At 41.0% G+C, this 17,969-nt stretch overlaps 3 protein-coding genes across 7 annotated transcripts; all 3 read right to left on the bottom strand.

Annotated features, from left to right (window-relative positions):
- Window positions 1-2,828: 2,828 nt before the first annotated feature.
- tradd (tnfrsf1a-associated via death domain) lies at window positions 2,829-8,222 on the bottom strand. Of its 3 annotated transcripts, XM_058089160.1 has the most exons (6): window positions 8,123-8,161; window positions 6,346-6,419; window positions 5,801-5,954; window positions 5,434-5,714; window positions 4,709-4,847; window positions 2,829-3,600 (listed from the first exon to the last, which is right to left on the bottom strand). In XM_058089160.1, the coding sequence occupies exons 3-6, from the start codon at window positions 5,949-5,951 to the stop codon at window positions 3,302-3,304; spliced, it is 870 nt and encodes a 289-aa protein (XP_057945143.1). In that variant the 5' UTR covers window positions 5,952-5,954; window positions 6,346-6,419; window positions 8,123-8,161; the 3' UTR covers window positions 2,829-3,301. The 3 variants fall into 3 exon arrangements, with proteins under 3 accessions (XP_057945143.1, XP_057945144.1, XP_057945142.1); XM_058089161.1 differs by lacking the exons at window positions 6,346-6,419; window positions 8,123-8,161 and adding an exon at window positions 7,857-8,074; XM_058089159.1 differs by lacking the exon at window positions 6,346-6,419 and having other exon boundaries at window positions 2,832-3,600; window positions 8,123-8,222.
- A 348-nt stretch (window positions 8,223-8,570) lies between these two features.
- On the bottom strand, window positions 8,571-14,404 carry ogfod1 (2-oxoglutarate and iron-dependent oxygenase domain containing 1). 3 transcript variants are annotated; one of them, XR_009132245.1, is made up of 14 exons: window positions 14,186-14,404; window positions 13,865-14,010; window positions 13,749-13,795; window positions 12,346-12,446; window positions 12,156-12,272; window positions 11,997-12,088; window positions 11,801-11,929; window positions 11,616-11,729; window positions 10,261-10,340; window positions 9,927-10,177; window positions 9,731-9,859; window positions 9,440-9,648; window positions 8,904-8,962; window positions 8,751-8,821 (listed from the first exon to the last, which is right to left on the bottom strand). XR_009132245.1 is itself a non-coding variant. In XM_058089059.1 (13 exons), exons 1-13 carry the CDS (start codon window positions 14,346-14,348, stop codon window positions 8,672-8,674), a joined length of 1,578 nt encoding a protein of 525 aa, XP_057945042.1. In that variant the 5' UTR covers window positions 14,349-14,404; the 3' UTR covers window positions 8,571-8,671. The 3 variants fall into 3 exon arrangements, 2 of the variants coding, with proteins under 2 accessions (XP_057945042.1, XP_057945043.1); XM_058089059.1 differs by lacking the exon at window positions 9,440-9,648 and having other exon boundaries at window positions 8,571-8,821; XM_058089060.1 differs by lacking the exons at window positions 8,751-8,821; window positions 8,904-8,962 and having other exon boundaries at window positions 8,970-9,648.
- A 669-nt stretch (window positions 14,405-15,073) lies between these two features.
- nudt21 (nudix hydrolase 21) lies at window positions 15,074-17,293 on the bottom strand. The gene is made up of 7 exons (XM_058089103.1): window positions 16,993-17,293; window positions 16,366-16,566; window positions 16,236-16,299; window positions 16,056-16,145; window positions 15,859-15,934; window positions 15,645-15,759; window positions 15,074-15,438 (listed from the first exon to the last, which is right to left on the bottom strand). The coding sequence occupies exons 1-7, from the start codon at window positions 17,112-17,114 to the stop codon at window positions 15,417-15,419; spliced, it is 690 nt and encodes a 229-aa protein (XP_057945086.1). The 5' UTR covers window positions 17,115-17,293; the 3' UTR covers window positions 15,074-15,416.
- Between the last annotated feature and the right edge of the window lie 676 nt (window positions 17,294-17,969).

Below are 17,969 nucleotides of genomic sequence, written 5' to 3'. Positions count from 1 at the left end.
CTTCAAATCACGTCCTGGAAGAGATTCTTCCAATGCGAGAGACCTTTAAATGGCAAACATTGTTTCCATTAGCTGCGACAACGACAACATGAAGATATGTCATCAAAATCATTCATGTAAACTTGCATGTGTGTGCCTCACAACAGGTTATTAATAATTTCATAATGATGGAAAATGCACTTGAATTAAAGCATTGCATTACTTTGCCTTTGTCTAAGTCTTACAACAGGGGCGTGTAAACGTTTTCCAGCTAGGGTTGCATACTGAAAAATGCACTTTGTATGTATTTTTAATAATGTATATTTATACAGTATGAAAAAGTTTGGGCACCGCTGCTAATTTTCAAGATTCTCCTTTATAAATCACTGGGATCAGCCATTTCAGTTAAATCATATCATATAGCAGACGGATGCGGAAGAAGCCTTTTCTGCGTACATGCCCCAAACCAAGTCACTTGAGGTATGCTAAAGCACATTCGGATACGCCAGCTTCATTTTAGAATAAGGTTCTGTGGACTGATGAAGCTAAAATTGAGTTATTTGGACATAACAAGGGGCGGTATGCATGGCGGATGAAGAACACAGCATTCCAAGACAAACACTTGCTACCCACAGTAACATTTGGTGGTGGTTGCATCATGCTGTGGGGCTGTGTGGTCAGTGTAGGTACTGACGATCTTCTTCAAAGTTGTATGGATTCCAGTCAGTATCAGCAGATTCTTGCAAAGTTGAAGTTGCGCCCTAAACACCGCTCTAACTCTACTAAGGCATCATGCAGAGGATCAAGTACAACATTAGGGATGTCCATGCTTGGAAACCTGACTGAAATGGAGATGTTTATTTATAGAAAAATTGTAAAAAAAAATACCTTCAACTAGAATCTGGACCCTCGTTGGGAGCTATAGGAAGAATTTATTTCTGCAAAAGGAGGATCTACTAAATATTGATCCAATTTTTCTGTTGGGGTGCCCAACTTTAGGGACACGCCTACTTTTGTTCGAACAATTACGACACACTTTCTCTTAATCCTAGAAACTTTCACTTCTTTGTGAAAGTTTCACTTCTCATCTATCACTGTTGTGAGTGTGAATGGTTGTTTGTCTATATGTGCCCTGTGATTGGCTGGCAACCAGTCCTGGGTGTACCCCGCCTCTCACCCGAAGTCAAGCGTTCAGATTTTGCACATTATTTGGCTGTTCTTGAACGCACCATAGTTGGGAGATACAAAAGTGAAATGTCTATATAACTTCTACACCTTGACTCCAATTCCATCTGTTCATCAACCTAGGCCACACCTGTGCCATGGATGAATTATGTATGTTCATTGACACAGATTGAGTTCAGCTCAAAAACAGGTATTGTGTTTGTATTTTTGATGAGGATATGCTCGTAAATTGTCGCTGGAATTACAACAGGCAAGCAGTGTGGATTATGTTGATGCGGCTCGGACAAAAACACCTTCTACGACAGCTAGCTGGGACATCCCACCCACCTGCAGTACAGGGGAGCTTTGTTCTACCGCTTGCCACTTGAGAGTGAGGTGGACGAGGCCCCACAACAAACAAAAGCGCGGTTGTCGCTCTAGGCCGTGACTCTGATTCCTCTGTTAAATATGCCTCATACAGTTATTAAACACATTTTAAAGTAGCCTATGTAGTCACTACTAACAAATGTTAATGTCCTATGATTGATAAAGGGATTAAAGGTTCATGTGGAAGTCTGAGACATCCTTGCCTACGTGAAACCCCATTTTGGACAAGGGAGCACATTCTCGGCAAATACGCAAAGGATGTGCACCCCTACTGTGAGGTATAGAGCACCAAGGCATGGGAAGAAAAGCAAGATATGAGTAATCTAACACTGTGCTAGTTGGCACAATGAGAGACAGCATACATTGGGAGAAGTCCTTAGTGGTGTAATGGTACAGCTGCTGACCTTTAAGGCAGAGGGCACTACTTCAATCCAGCTTTGGGCACTATTAATACCTTCATTCATTCATTTTCTACCGCTTTTCCTCACGAGGGTCGCGGGGGTGCTGGAGCCTATCCCAGCTGTCTTTGGGCGAGAGGCGGAGTACACCCTGGACTGGTTGCCAGTCCATCACAGGGCACATATAGACAAACAACCATTCACACTCACATTCATACCTATGGGCAATTTGGAGTCACCAATTAAAGAGAAAACCTACTTTGAACACAAACTCGGCATTATCTTTATAATTACAAATCAGGCAGGTGTACCTAAAGAAGTGACCAGTGGGTGCATAACATGCAGCAAGCCACTCTTTGTCACATCACTACCAGACATGGAATCCAGTTGAAAATGTGAACATATTTTCATAATCTGTTGATGTGTGCTGAAAGCTACACATTAAAAACTGTCACCACACTTAAAAAAAAACACCCGGATTTGTGTCACTAAAAGTATGCGATTGCTTGAGTATCAACATAAACAGCCTTAAATATCCCGACATAACAACCTCAGCAGTAGCTGAAGCTGCAGAGCTGAATGTATAACTAATAAAGCTATTTCTGTGCAGAAATCAGCGTGAATGTGTGTTAACAGCTTCTAATCCACACGTCACATCTGGATGGATAGTCAAGTGGCATAAAAAGGATGGAAGGGGTCGGGCTTTTACACAGAACCTGAATGAAACCAGAAGTTCAGCGACTTTGGGCGGAGATAAACCCTCGTCGGTTGCACACCTCAATTGCTGCATCGGCCGTGGTGCCCTGAAACAACGTGACACAAACACACATTCAGCAGCAACATCAGGAAGTCAGTTTAATCATATGAGCATGTACACGTGTATGTGTATGCGTGTATGTGTGTGTGTGTGAGTGAGTGAGTGAGTGACTGGATGGAGGATTAACACTAATTTATACCTGGGGGAATTTGGACAAAATGATCAGATTTAATTACACTAATGCATCAAACACAAACATGAGAAGGTCTTTTTTTAAAACCATTTAATTTGTGTGCACCCATTTTATAGGGGGAAAATGAATAACCTCAAGTTGTGCAGTCATTAGAAATGAGATTCCATCTGTAAAGCAAAAACAGAGTTGACATAGGACAGAGACGACTCCACACACCCACACACACACACACATACACACAGCAGGACTTCATCTAAATAAAAGTAATGAAAGCAAGTACACACACACATACACACAGTCACCAAATAGAGAGCAGGCATTCTGTATGTAAAAGCAGGAAGTCAACAGAGGTGAGACACCCCCACCCTCCCCCTTCACCGTGACTCCATCGCTGTGATCACACAAGCACAAAAGTGCCCAGCGTTAGTCTTGTGGGTGTACGTCCAGAATAGTTTCAGCAAGGCCGGTGAGTTTGCAGTACTCCAGTGCTTTGACCAGCCGGCTCAGCTTGGCCGCCCTTCCCTCCGCTTGGAGGAAGCGGCTGAGCAGCTGATAGGCCTGCTCGTACAGGCCCTCTCTGGCATACTCGTAGGCCAGATTGTCAATGGCCGTATCCTGTAGAGCGCGGCAGTCCCTCCCCAGGGTCCTCCCCACATGCTTCCACTGACGGCCGACTCCATTAGCGAAGCTCTGAACATCTGCTGCCGTCAGCATTCTATCCTCTGACGGAAAAAAAAAACACATTAATATAAAACTGTGCTTAATTGCGATTACATAAACAGAGGTTTATAAACACTTGCATATCCGCTAAGAATTGAAATGCTCTTCCTTGCCGTACAGTTAGTGTTTGCTATCATAGGAAAAGGCTGCTGCTCAGCTTCTTTATCCATCAAATACTGGGCAAACGTCTCAAGTTGCCATTAGGTTTGTATAGCTTTACTTCAAGAGGTTTCATTAATGTCATTTATGAATTATGACACTTTTATGTGTAGTACTATTTTCCTGTCAATCTGTCTCTATTGAGCCCATGATAATAATGATTGGAAGGGGTTGAAATCGTCATTGGGGCATCTTCGTGTGGGGTTTGCATGGTCTGGAATAGAAAATAGAATGAATCACATCCTCATAGATGTATTTCAAATCTATTGTGGTGGTGTAAAATGCATCTGTCCATATATATCTGCATCTATCTGTACATTACTGTTTATCTCAGTATATTCATCTATTGTATTCTTTTAGGTGATAGTGTGTCTATGTGACAACAGATGCTGGAATTTTGATTCAGTGTTAGATTGTAGAAGCCTCAAATAACAAATAAACATCAATAACCGCTGTTAAAAAGCCATAATACTGGCCTAATACTTTTTATTTATGATGTAGCATGACCATTCCACATGGGACCCTGAGTGTAATTGAAGAAGTTGACAATTCACCAAAGGTTATAACATACCAAACAAATTATACATATATATATTTTACTTCAAGCCCTGGTTTGAGCCACAGTGAGCACGACAATTCAACAGAAAGCTGGCAATTTCAAATTAATGCAATCCACATATATTATCTGCTGGCATGCACTAATCTCCCCTTCAACCATCAATTCATAAATGGTTGGATTAGAGAATCATCTGTCAAACTGCACAGAGTTTGTCTGCTGCCGGCACATCACACAGGCACAACAAATACAGCAGATGTTCGCTGACATTATTATGACATGCTCTCTGTTTGTTGTGTCACAAGCTGCAACGCAAACGCTGTGTGCATGTGACATTTTACACCTACATTGCCAAAGTACTTCTTTGAGCTCAAAAAGAATAACGCTTGACTTACCAAACACTTTATTCTGAAACTTGAAGCAGTTGCTAGGAACTTCCTGTATGACAGGGTTCCGCTGGGGGGCAGGCCAGTGGACCTCACACTCCAGCTGCTTCTCAAGCTGATCGATCTCTTCATCACGGAGGCGTTCTGGCTGCCGAACATTTTTAATTCAGAAGAACATTTTTTTGGGTATGGCATTGTGGGGCAATAAAAAACATGTAGACAACATTAGATATCCCATGACAATCAATTGGGGTAATAACTGCTTGATCTAAAACGATAAGGATGATGATTTTTGTATTATTTTAACAATAAGTTTAACATCGCGTCTGTACTATGCAGTGGTGTACAACTGCTCTGCATCACACAGAATTGTTCCAAATATTTTGGCACTCTTGTGTGGCTAAATAAAATATTACGTACTCGATGAAGTGCCCAGTCAGTGCATATGATTCATGGCAAAACAAGCTTTTCACGGATGTGTTGCTGATGTAATTAGCCCTATTATGTAAATGAAGTTGAGCTCATTGCCTTCACATCATACATCAGTTAAATGCAGCACGCTCACATACTGTAAATTTGTTTTAGAATTTAGAGTCTAATTAAGAGTTAACTCTGGACAAAATACGATTAATCGCAATTACAGTGAAATCGATTGACAGCCCTAATACACACACATATAAGAAGTGCATCCAAACAATGTTAGGCCAGCTTAAAAAAAAAAAAACTGTGCCTACTTGTGACAGGTGGATATGCTGTAGACAAAGTTCCAGCTTGTCCAGACATTGATCCAGGACCTGGGTACCGGCCTTAAGCTGGGTCTCCACGTTGAACTCCTGTGACAGCGCCAGAAGTCGACAGGCATGTTGGGAGATGGACTGCCGCATTGCTCCTGAGCTGTAGCTCTCCAGGAAGTGCTGACAGGCTGCTATATCCATAAACTTCACCTCCACTCCAAGGAAGGGATCAGCATCGTGAACCTTTAGTATCTCATAACCAGCGAGCCCGCCTGCTGAATCTGATCGAGGAAGAACACTTAAAATAAAATAAAAGCAACACCGTCTGAATTATTACATATATTTCTATAAGAGTGTCAGTGCTTACCTATGAGTGTCAGTTTGATAACTTTAAAGAAGATGAACTTTCCCTGTTGGTCTTTGTAGAGAGAGAGCAGGTTTGCATCCGGACAGAGCGACTGCAGAAACAGAACGGCACATCCTGTCCATGGCCCTCCATCCAAAACCTTGTCTGCCATCCTCTGAATAGAATTAGCAAAATATCACACAATTAGTTTAGAGAGACTCACAAGATAATACCAACAGGTAGGTGCTAGTGCTGCTCCATGCCTATTCTATAACACCCATAATATGAAACGATAGTGGTTTGTCCCAAGTGTCAACAACTAGCAGTTTAACAGATGGGAACGTAAGTGATGTCAAAAATCCCCCGCCCCCCCAACCGCTTCGTCATTGAAAGGCATGTTGGTGCGACTGAGGAGGTCTTAGAAGTATACTTTACGTTGATTTCTTCATTCAAGTCCAAACTAGTTAAAAATGACAAACTCATATAAAACAAACATAACAGTACTTGGAGTCCATACATTTAACTCCAAAATGGCGCAAAAGGTAACACTAGTGTATAGTACCCACCCTGAACTGTTGGTGCCTGCTAGCAGAGGCCTCATTCCACCTTTCCCATCTTTGCTCCAACCTCCTCTTGCAACCTTCATTACATAAAAACATGCTTAATCTGAAGCTTCCATCCCCCACAGCTACGCATCCCCGATCTCCCGTACTCTGGATGAACTACAGAAGCCCACTCGCTCATTCACTCTGCATGCTGTCTCCATGTACAGGATCCACAAGGCGCCGCATGGAAAGAGCATCATTTGAGCTGGATTATACGCATGTCCTCATATTTCACTAATACACACTACGCTTGACTCTTAGGTCTACAGGAATTTCAACAACTTAGCCAGTATTTAATTATATGCAATCCTATCTACCGGTACTCTGAAAGTATACTGTGAGATTAGTTCAGCAGCTGTATGAGGATTAAGTGATCATCATGAGCTTAAAATATATCATTTAGCTTTTGCTGCCAAAAAGACAACCTCTAGTGTTCCCTGGACAGCTCGGATGATGTCTACATGGAAGAATGCTCAAGATCACAAAGTTATGCTTCCACAAATTAGTCATCTCATTGTGATGTTGAGATGTTAAGGTGACAAACACACTTCAGGGCAGCAAATAATCATACATTCTTTTAAAGCAGGGGTGTCAAACATACATACATTCTATTGGATCCCAGTTGGCACTCGAGTAAGATATCTTTACTACAGTATACGTACTTAAGATGTGTAAATCTGCATTCTTCTCTTGTCTGACATGCTCAAATTTTGCATCCTCCTCCCCAACCATGCCTACTCTACTCATGGACTTCCTGGGGCGTGCTGGTGGTGACCCCGTGGAAGGTTTTTGTATCTGACTGTTCACAATATTTAGGAGCGGAATAAAAATTACCATATACTATATCATAACACCCACACCTCATGATATGGCACTTAATGTACAACATTTTAAACATACAGTATACATGAGTCTGAGGGCCGCATGGTGGACCAGTGGTTAGCATGTAGGCCACACAGTCAGAAAACCCATAGGTGTGAGTGTGAATGATTGTTTGTCTATATGTGCCCTGTGATTGGCTGGCGACAAGTCCAAGGTGTACCCCGCCTGTACCCAAAATTCAGCTGGGATAGGCTCCAGCATACCCGCAACCCTAGTGAGGACTGGCATAGAAAATGAATGGATTGACAAGAGTCTGAAAAGTTGAACACAAAGGATACGGGCCCTTTCAATATCGAAGAATTTGTCAAATTACAGGAAAATAAACAGCTTTTTCCTTGTAATCTAGTAGTTCAAAATGCTATTGGCGTTTTAGCATTATAAACTTCACAACACAAGCTGCAATCATATCACCAGTTTTAGCTATTATTGGAATAATACATTAATTCGTAGCTAACTCAGTGCTCATGGGGGTATTTAGCCACCTAGACAATCTGAAGCTTCTATATATTACCATGGTATGAGCAGATGCATTTACATGCACTTTATTTCACTGATACAGAGAAACACGACAGAAATAAACATGCCTTTACCTCATTTCAGTGAAAACTGTACATTCTTGAGTCGCAACTTGTGCATTAGAATGGTTTTACTAGCAGCCAGCAAAACTACCCTATTCACTAACAGTAAGGACTGTTTATAGCAGGAAAACTGCCGTCAAAGCTCGAATTCGACGAGACGAGAAACTTTTAACTTCCCTGTTTGTACAACGAACAAGTCGGGAGGCAGCGTTTCCAACAGTTACCCACTTTAGAAACGAGTTTAAAGAAACTGTTTGCCAATTTGGACAGGAACTTACCTCAAAACTTTTTGTTATATTGTTCGGTGACGCTTCCGACTAAAAGATTACGCCTACCGAGACTGTAATCACATATTTGCGTCCTATTGGTTGAGAAGAGAGAGGAGGATTCTGATTGGTGGAATCCAGCTCAGGGAACGGCAAAAACCGGAAGAAAGCATGGATGTGTTTTTTTTTACAGCAACTCAGCGCTTGAAAGTAGGACAGCGTCATTCATTCTCAGTCTTCATAATTTACAGTGACCTTAACTATAAATGTTTGATGAGAGGAAAGAGTTGTGTACATTTCCAATTTCTTATGCAATCATAAAAGCATTAAAGCAGACAATTACTTTAATTTACTGCATACAGAGGGCTTTTCTTTTTCTGTGATTAGTACTTTCTCATACATAAAGTCACAGTGAAGTATCATTATCAATGAGACCAAAATAACAACTGAAAACTCATACTTACATGCATTTAGTTTGCATACATATACTTAAGATGGTTTTAGAAGGTCAACAAACAATACAATTCTACACACATACATATATATATACAGTATATAAGTTTATTCATAATACACAAAAGAGAAGTCGTAGAATACTTTGCCAGAAGAATCAGTGTTGCTTTTATGATTGACATGTTTGACAAATTTAAGGGTTTCCTTGTCTCTGTAGACCAGCGCGAGGGAATTATCTTCTGGATTGACTGTCAGCAGCTTTAAAGAGCAGAAAAAAATCACAACAACGTATTGAGCATTATGTATGTGTAATAGACTTACTGCTTGTAGTAACACTCACCTCCTCATCCTCTTCATTTGCAACGTAACAAGTAAAGCCTCCATTCTCCGACTGCCAACCTGACAAAAAAAATATTAATCAGTCATCGTTTTCATCCATACAGTTATCCTCTGATGCCTATGCCCCTCTTTCCAGGATTGAACTCCTCTTGGTGATACTAGATATAATGCTCAGGTTTGACTGACACTATCCGAGAAGTATTCATTTAATAAATCATTTATCATTGTGACTCTAGTGTGCAGTGGTGTAGTGATGCCCTGTATCTTACTGAGAGCTGTTTCAAATGTTGCTGTTGTCTTACTTGGCTACATGATGGAGTCAAAATTTTACTGTAATTTCCAGTGTATAAGACGCACTGGTGTTTAAGCCGCACCCACTAATTCTGAATGAGCCTTAATTCTTGTCACTATTATATTATTATTATACACATTATTGCCTAAATAGCTGGTATCACAAGCAAGTATCAAGACAATTGTATCTGCCTACAGTCAACAGTGGTGATGGAAGCACCATGTCTAGGGCTGCATGAGTGTTACCGGCACTCTGGAGCTGCGGTTCATTGACGGAAACATGAAATCCAACATGTACTGCGATATTCTGAAGCAGAGTATTTTCCCCTGGGAAACTGGAACACATGGCAGTTTTCCAACAAGATTAGGAGCCCAAACACACTACCAAGATGACAGGTGCCTTGCTGAGAAAGCTGAAAGTGAAGGTGACGGAGTGACCCAGTTTGTTTCCAGACCTGAGGAGCGCATGTTGTCTAACATGTACCAGATTGCAGGGATGAAAATGGATGGATGGTATACTCTTGGGTTCTGACTCACCTGTGCAGCTGAAAGGCAAAATGAGATCTAGTGCATATTCTGCTCGTGCTGCCTCGCCATCATGCAGTAGAGTGTAGCTCCCATGGGACCATCGTCGCAGCTCTCCGCAACACTGAGGTGTACTCGGCTCTGAGTAGGGAAATAGAAAAACATTAGCAGGAAAACATAAATTCTGCAAGCTTGTGATTATACACACCTTTGCTTTTAACTGCCGTTTCATTTGGGGAGCCAGCGGCTTCTGCAGCCTCTTCCTCTTTTTTTTCACTGTCACTGTCATCATCATCATCGTCGTTGTCGTCGTCGTCGTCGTCATCAGCAGGACACAGGTAATGCAACCGAAGGCCAGTAAAGTTGGAGAGGAGCAGGAAGAAGGCCTCTGAATGAAGCAGCTCCCAACAAGCACTAACACACTCAGGCAAGGTGTCCAGACAGGCTGCTTCATAGCATCTAAGTGCATAGAAATGTAATAATTACACACAAAAGAGAAATGATCTCTGTAAAGCATAGATCATCTGTGAAACTATACCGACCTCTTATTGGCGGGACCTTTCCTCGTCCACTGAATCTGAGCGAGCCGTAGAGCTTCACTCACTTGACTGAATTTCTCCTCCTGATAACACAATCATACACACAATCAGGAGAAGGGAACATATGCATGTACAATTTGAACATTTTCTGGGGAAAAAATATGCCTTAGGAGTAAAACCATCATCCTGTGTGATGCCCAGTGAAAAGCTAAAGGAGTAACTCCACCATATTGTTTTACTTTTTATGGTACATTAGACTTCCTGCAGTACTTAGAAATGGCTAACAGGGGTACCTACGTATCTTCCTGTTTCCTCTCCAGGAACTGGTATCAGGTGTCTTCAAAGGGTGACTAGTTTTACTTTATTTTCTTGTTATTTTACATTATTAAAATGATATTAAAAACATTGACTGCCAGTTAACAATGGTTTTGGCCTGGAACTAATCAATTGGCTTTACATTGTACAGTGGATCCCCGCACATGTGCAATTCAGCAAAATTGTATATTTTTGGTCCAAAACTATAAATAGACAATTTTTAAAATTAATAATAAGAAGAATTTTAATGATTTTATACATTTAATGGTTTGTAATTACTGTATAAAATGTGGATGTATGTGAAATGTGATATATTATATGTGGAAGCACTAGCTTCAACAGTGAATCTGAAGTCGATATATTATCTTAAGTACCGTAGTTACTGAAATTAAAAAAGGCAAGCGGTGTGGATTATGTATACACACTGTCTTTCAAGCCTCAAGCCTCAAGCACGAGCCCCCTTGAGGGACTAATAAAGGCACATCTCTAGCTAGCTTGACGACCAGGCAAACAGCTACTCCATGACTGTGATTCTCTCTGTTCTACATTTGCTGTTTTACAATTTAATTCATTAGTGGTAAACATCTATACATTCTAGAGAATGTATGAGTGGAGTGTCTTGCCCAAGGACATGGCAGTGACTGGGATGGAGTAAGCCGGATTTGAACCAGGAACTTGAAGACCCCGTAAGCCACTACTTTAAATGCAAGTACATGAGGCATATTTAGGGCCTAAACCTGGATTTGGTCAAGAGTGAGCAATAGTAATTGAAGAGAGAAGGGGAGGGTTATTGGAAATGTTGATCAGAAAATTAGAGCAGGAGGTTAAAGTCAAGCTAGCAGAAGGTTTTGGGGCAAGTTGGCTTAACTTTGTCTAAAAAAAATAATAATAAAAAACATCCCACGCAAAATGCAGCAAAATGTTTTAAAATGACATTAAGTCAGGGGTTCCCAAAGTGGGGTACGCGTGTCTGAAGGGGTACGTGACTGTAAAAAAGTTTGGGAACCACTGCATTAAGTCAACCAAGCATAAAACACATTTACCCTCAGAAAAGTTTTAAGCTGGATTTCTGAATTGTCTTCAAACTCTCCTTGAATGTTCTCCTGGTAGGAAATATCCAAGTACAATGGATTGATCCACTCTAGCAGCAGTGTCTCCTGTTATGTACACACAGAACAACAATCAGCCAGGAGTTCAATTCATGTGCACATATGACTATAATACTCACGTCTCTTGGTAAGTGTGGATTCCGTGTGATGGGAGGTTCTATGTGGCGAGGCGGACGTTCCAGTGATGGTCCATGAAACCAGCCGCTTAGAGAGAGACGACATTTGTCCTCTGACAAAACCTCGGATACCTAAACATATGCAAACACGTCCACTCTTTGCCTCTTTGACAAAACAGAAGATAAATAAACCTCTTACTTGATGAAAGGAGACTGGAGACACTTCAAAAAGTATGAGTGTGTTCCAAGAAGGCACGAGTGACTTGACAACACTCTGTGGTTGGTAATGACCTGATCACATGAATTTTGTTATTGAACACACCAACTGTCGCATTGCAAAACTAAAACGGAAACTCACAATCTGTTTCGTAAAGATCAAGGGATCCCCCATCGCTGCTCTGCCATGGAGGCACGAGGTAGAGAATGAAAGCAACACGCCTCCCCTCCAGTTCATCATCATGACACAAAAGAACATCTAGAAAGATGTTAGAAATACACGGAAATTACACAAAGTGTCATTCAGCTGAAGGCTTCATAATGATGCTCACCTGTGTATTCATATTTGGCACAAGAAATATCCACAGTGGGCTCCAATTTGACCCCCAAAACTTCCTCAAGCCAAAGCCGGAATTGTCCAAACAGTGCTGACCTGAAATTAGAGATAGATATTGAATTCAGTATTTTTCTTTTAATAAACCCCACTAAAGGGGCGTGTGACAAGGAAGCAGTTGTTGTGGGTCGGTGAGAGCTGTTGGAGGTCTCAGCAAAGAGGCAACTGCCTCTACTGTTTGAACCTGACGTGACATTTTGTGGCAACATAAATAATAAACGAGCCAAAGAGGAAGCCTTCAATTTGCTTTTAATCATGGTTTGCATTCACCGGGGTGGATTGCTCCAGGAGGTGCATATCATAAATAAATATTTACAACAATTTAAGACTGTCATAATCCTTAGAGATGGTATGTGCAAAGATCTAAATAAGACAATAACAATTTGTTGCTGTAATGATCTGCATGTGTTATTAGTTTGGCATTCACTGCCACAGCAATAAATAAAAAAACCAACAGAAGAGAAGCATGCACAGTCTGGATTTTGTAGTAATGATGTGTATTATTGCTACATTTGGGGATTTCCACCTACAAACCAAATACATTAATTGGCTAGCAAATGTAATCTCTGGCTCCCCCTGGTGGTCATCAGAAACCATAAACGTGTCCAGTGGTTTACTCTTGACTGCTTTGGGATTTTAATCTGTCATAATAAAACTGATGATGGTGACAAACCGGAATCAGGCAGGGATTGTCTAATCTTTTGGGAAAGTGACAGGGAAGTGAATGACTGAACAAACAACAAGTTTGAAAAATAATCAAGTGTAACGGCAGCCAGCTTTCACATTGGGTGAGCAAGTGAGTGCTCTTCCCTTCCTGATTTCTTTTTTTTTTTTTGGCATGTGAGTGCCATTATCCACAAATGGTGAAAACAAGGTGGCCGGCCGGGCTCACACTTAATCCGTTCCGGCTCCGTTGAAGCCAGTGGAAGCATTCCGCAAGACTGAAATCCTAGTTGTAGGCTCCCACTACCTCCATGCGGTGTAGCTCCGTGTCTTCGGCGTCTGTACGGCACTACGGAAAGAATCTGTTTGGGGTGTTTTTTCAGACGTCAGAGCACTCTCTGGTCAAGCTGTGGGTTTCCACAGCTGCCACAGGAGCTCGCCACTGAGACTGACTCTACCGGAGTCAATGTGAGTGGCACTTTGTGACAAGCCGGACTGGATCAGGCCCGGAGCGGCAATGTATTCAGGGTCAGCCCGGGGTAAGGCTCATCTCAATTTTTCCATAAAACATCTTGATGATCCCCAAATTTTTTGGAAAATACTCTGTGTCAATTATCATTTTCAGACCAAAGGGTTCTTTCTGTCTTGCTAAACCAAAAGGATAAAATACAAACTCACCTTAGCCCTGCAATGCATGGCTCTGTTCTCTTTCTCAGGTCATCAGACTGTGGGGGAAAATGATATTTAAAAAAAGATTTAAAAAAATAAACCAAAAGGAGAATATTTGAAGTTACCTGTTTAAATTTGTATAGATCATTAGATTTGTTGTGAAAGTTGAGTGTCAACAGTTCTTTCTGCAGGCCCTCCAAGAAATTCTCACTGTGTATGAAGTTTTTAATGATACAGTGAGGGAAAGGAAGGCAGTCCACCTCTAGATCACCTGCACAACAACAAAGATGCGCACCTCATTATTCGCTATACCTGGACAACAACACATTCCTAAATTAATATATCTCCCCAAAATGTTTAATAAAATCAGCATTAATACTTTTTATAAAGTCAGAACTGATACAGCTGCTAACTAGTTTAAATGTGGGGCTGTTGACTTCACGGACCGTGAATATAGTGGGACTTCTGGCTCCACGCCTCCTTCACTGTCCTCCTCACGTTCTCGTCTCTAACGACAGGGCAAATTTCTGGTGTTTCTTCACGATTATTTGTCTTCTTTTTCTTCTTGTTTGACTCTGTACACCCGCCCTGTTGCCTTTTCGATGTCATGATGAAGTCGATTGAACTCGTTTTAAAATGTCCGCATTACAATGACGTCTTGGGGTCTTTCGTCGCAGGCCAATGACGTCAGCAACGGCGTTTTCTTTAAAATAAATGCTTGTACATTTAAATGGATTTTAAAAGGATAGTCAACAGTTTAACACAAGTAGATGGAAACCTACATTTGTGAAAATACTGTTCCAAGTGACATACCAACCACGCCAGTGATTTTAGTTAAGCTGTTATATAATATGCAATTCAATGTAAGTGATTATAAATCAACCGTTTTGTCATGAAACATCTCCTTTTGCATACTGAAATTAATTTGTACCAAGTCCAGATGTTCCTATATCCTTTTAGCATGCCTTCTCTGTATGGTATGGGATTTGCAGTTAATAATTTGAATAAAAATTAAGTTAAGTATTGTAAAAAATGACCTACAACTCAGAACAATTTAAGCAGCTTAAGAGAACTGATGTGATCATACCAAGGCTGTATTCACACAGCACTACAAAATGCATTTTATTGACCTACATACGAAACATGAGCATCATACATTAGCCCACTGACCTCTGGGATGCTGTTGCTGCCCCATCGGATTTCAAAAAGTGCAGCACCTCTCACAGGACATTATATTGTGCTGCATTGTTGTAGCAAAATGTCCAACCCCCAATACACTAAAGTCCACAGCCAACACTCTCTCCCCACATTTAATAAAAACATATACCAATACATAACTGAATGCCTTTTTTTATTAAAAAGAAAAAAATACAGTTTAAAATAACAACAAATGCAATGTTATTGTTGGTTTGATCAAACCTTTTCTGAGAAGGCTTAAAATCAGAAGTGAACATTATGCAATATAAATGTGTACTACAAAAACCAGCAGTTTATCAAGATAAAAAACAAAACAAAACAAAAAACATTTGTTTTCCTGCCCCATCAGTATGTTCAGTATGGGACACATTTCTATGATGTGAAAGTAGAGCTAAAGATGGGTGTATTTCTCCACTTTTTCTTTCATCAAGTTTCACTTCGAATGCGCTGCACTCACAGAGACAGCCAGATGAACTTCACTTAATTGTAGATGAAGTTGAACCTGTAAAAAGAATGACGGACTCAAGTCAACAAAAATTCAGAAAACTTTCTGAAAACTCTCATCTATAACACCCATGCATATTTACATCATACAAACTTGAATTGTACACTAAAGTAATAAAACAAGTGAATGCCATATAGTGTACTAAAGCAATTATATTTGCTCAATTTCCATTAACAGAGGACCCACTAATCCGAAAACATTACCGGCTAAGTAGCTGCGGTAGACTGGAAATGATAGGTCCATATCCAGGGGCGTTGTCATACAGTTCGAACAACGGAGCTGCCACCAGTTTGTAATTTTTCGGAACGGCAAACAATGCTGTAAGAATACATTTGAAAAAAGCCTCATATTTCCGCTTATGATTTGTCATGAAGTCAGCTTCAAGGCCAAAACAAAGCCACATTGTGATATACTTACCTTTTTCCTGTAACTGCACCAGGAAAAGTTTTTTATGCTCCTTAGGTTTGGTAATGTGAGCTGGAATATAAGGATACTGCAAAACAAAAAGGACATGACAATGCAATGCAACTCATTCTGCTACCAGTTGAGATGTCACATGATCACTTCATTTGGATTTTCTGACAAAGGACATATAGTGGATAGGATGTACAAACCTGTGGTGGCTCAAAGTTAGGACGCCACCAGTTGCCAATGCTGTCGTCAATTACCCAGTCCTGTTTCACTCCATCCTGTCGTCCGAGAATCTAACATGCACATGAATAACATTATAACCCTTGCAATCAATGCAGACAAAACATCAACAATAGAAGCTTTAATCATGCCAACTTAGATACCTCCGTCATCAGGCGCTTCAAACCCTCCACTTCATCTTCTCCAGGACTCAACTCACCACCAGGCCTGCAGGAGAGAACGAAAACATCAGACAATCCCTCGGGGTGACTCTTCTGAACATGAAATACTCACAGTTTGAAGAAAGTAGTGCCCAGCTGCAGAAGTAAGACATGAGGCAGCCTGTGCTCATGGACAATGAGGACACCCTCCACTGTCCTCCTCATTCCCATCTTGTCAAACTCATCACGCATCCGTTGGAACCTGGCCGCCACAGAGCTGTCCTTCTCATACAGGGGCTCCTTGGTCCCGAACGTGTAGTTGGTGAGAGGGTATCTGCAAACACAAAACCTCAGCTCAGCTTTCATTGAAACGGTCAAGTTTCTAGTTTTTCAACGTGTGCTCTCAAGAAACTACATTCTCCACAAAATGTAGTGATGTATTGTTTTGATATTTGAATAATCATTTGTATATTGAAAATTATTAGAAACAACCCTCAGTATAACAACTGCAAACTACAAGACTACCTGATCTACTATTTAAATGGCAGACTGTACACATTTCGAATTAACTTTAAATGGTACGATCAACAACTAAAAAACAAATAAATCACTCAACAATTTAAAGCGCTTTGCAACCAATAGAAGGGAGTGCTACGGCTTGTTACCCATATAATACTTGATATGAACAGGGTTAGGTACACATTTAGTATCCGCTTAAAATGAATTAATGCTCCCCCCACACAGAACGACATGAACTCACAGGTTGATGGTCCTCTCCAGGGTGAGAGGCTTCGCCGGGCCAGTCATGTATTTGCTTCCAAACTGAGCGCCAGCACCGCGCGGCCAACCTGTGCTTGAGCGACTGGGAGGCACAACAGACATCGCTTATAAACGCACAATGAGATTAAATCTCTCTTTGGGTGTAATTAAATCCAAATCTGTTTGATATCTCTCCGAATATTCAAAATAGCAACGCAAACTAAAAAAGACTACAATGGCGAGAACATAACAATCCCTCCACCGTCGTTTTCCTCCTCCGTCCACTTCCGGGTGAAATACTATTTTCTAAAGGGCGCTGCCGCTAGCGACACCTGCTGGTTGGGGTGATTAATACAACTCATAAAGTGAGAGAAGCTAGAACATGAAACAAAATGGACTGCAGACCCAACAGAAATCAACGTATCCATTCTTTCTTCTCAGTTGGTATTGTAAGGTGACATATTTTCCTCACAAGTCTCATTGTTGCGCCTAATATTTTATTCTTTGAGCGCCGAAAGTTTGCTTAAACATCATGCACACAGGCTACCCATTCACTTATGTGAATAAAGAGGATGGGTCAGATAACCATACTAGCCTGCAGCCACTTTTTTGCCTTTTGACTTTTTGGCTAACAGCAGATGGCGTGTTGCTATTCTCGTCCCAGATTGGGTCTCAATAGCACATACACTTTTGAGTGCATAAGTGCATTCAAACCGAGAATTATAGCAAAATGCAATGCGCTGTCCTGTCAGTACCCTCATGTTGCACTCCAAGGGACATAATTATTTATGCTGGACACGTACACCCTCAATATTCACTTAACTAAAGTGGTGACCATTCACTATTAAAAAGGAGAGAACAGGAAGTGGATGGTTAGTGTGCAATTTGGGTAATGAGTACAATGTCCACTAGTTCCCAAACACTATTCATTCATTCATTTTCTACCGCTTTTTCCTCACGAGGGCCGCGGGGGGTGCT

Source organism: Doryrhamphus excisus, chromosome 12 (assembly GCF_030265055.1).
Source record: "Doryrhamphus excisus isolate RoL2022-K1 chromosome 12, RoL_Dexc_1.0, whole genome shotgun sequence".
NCBI lineage: Eukaryota > Metazoa > Chordata > Actinopteri > Syngnathiformes > Syngnathidae > Doryrhamphus > Doryrhamphus excisus.
This window is presented reverse-complemented; position numbering and strand designations above follow the sequence as displayed.

Bases quoted from the DNA above. Each gene is read 5' to 3' on its own strand.
- ogfod1 (XM_058089059.1), bottom strand. From the start codon at position 14,348: ATGACATCGAAAAGGCAACAGGGCGGGTGTACAGAGTCAAACAAGAAG. The intron at 11,730-11,800 runs GTGAGTATTATA...TGTACATAACAG, and splicing joins ATCCACACTTACCAAGAGAC to GAGACACTGCTGCTAGAGTG. The intron at 10,341-11,615 runs GTAAATGTGTTT...TTGTGTTATCAG, and splicing joins AGCTTAAAACTTTTCTGAGG to GAGGAGAAATTCAGTCAAGT.
- tradd (XM_058089159.1), bottom strand. From the start codon at position 5,951: ATGGCAGACAAGGTTTTGGATGGAGGGCCATGGACAGGATGTGCCGTT. The intron at 5,715-5,800 runs GTAAGCACTGAC...TTCCTCGATCAG, and splicing joins TATCAAACTGACACTCATAG to ATTCAGCAGGCGGGCTCGCT. The intron at 4,848-5,433 runs GTAGGCACAGTT...AATGTTCGGCAG, and splicing joins AGCATATCCACCTGTCACAA to CCAGAACGCCTCCGTGATGA.
- nudt21 (XM_058089103.1), bottom strand. From the start codon at position 17,114: ATGTCTGTTGTGCCTCCCAGTCGCTCAAGCACAGGTTGGCCGCGCGGT. The intron at 16,146-16,235 runs GTATCTAAGTTG...TGTGCATGTTAG, and splicing joins TGAAGCGCCTGATGACGGAG to ATTCTCGGACGACAGGATGG. The intron at 15,935-16,055 runs GTTTGTACATCC...TTTGTTTTGCAG, and splicing joins CTAACTTTGAGCCACCACAG to TATCCTTATATTCCAGCTCA.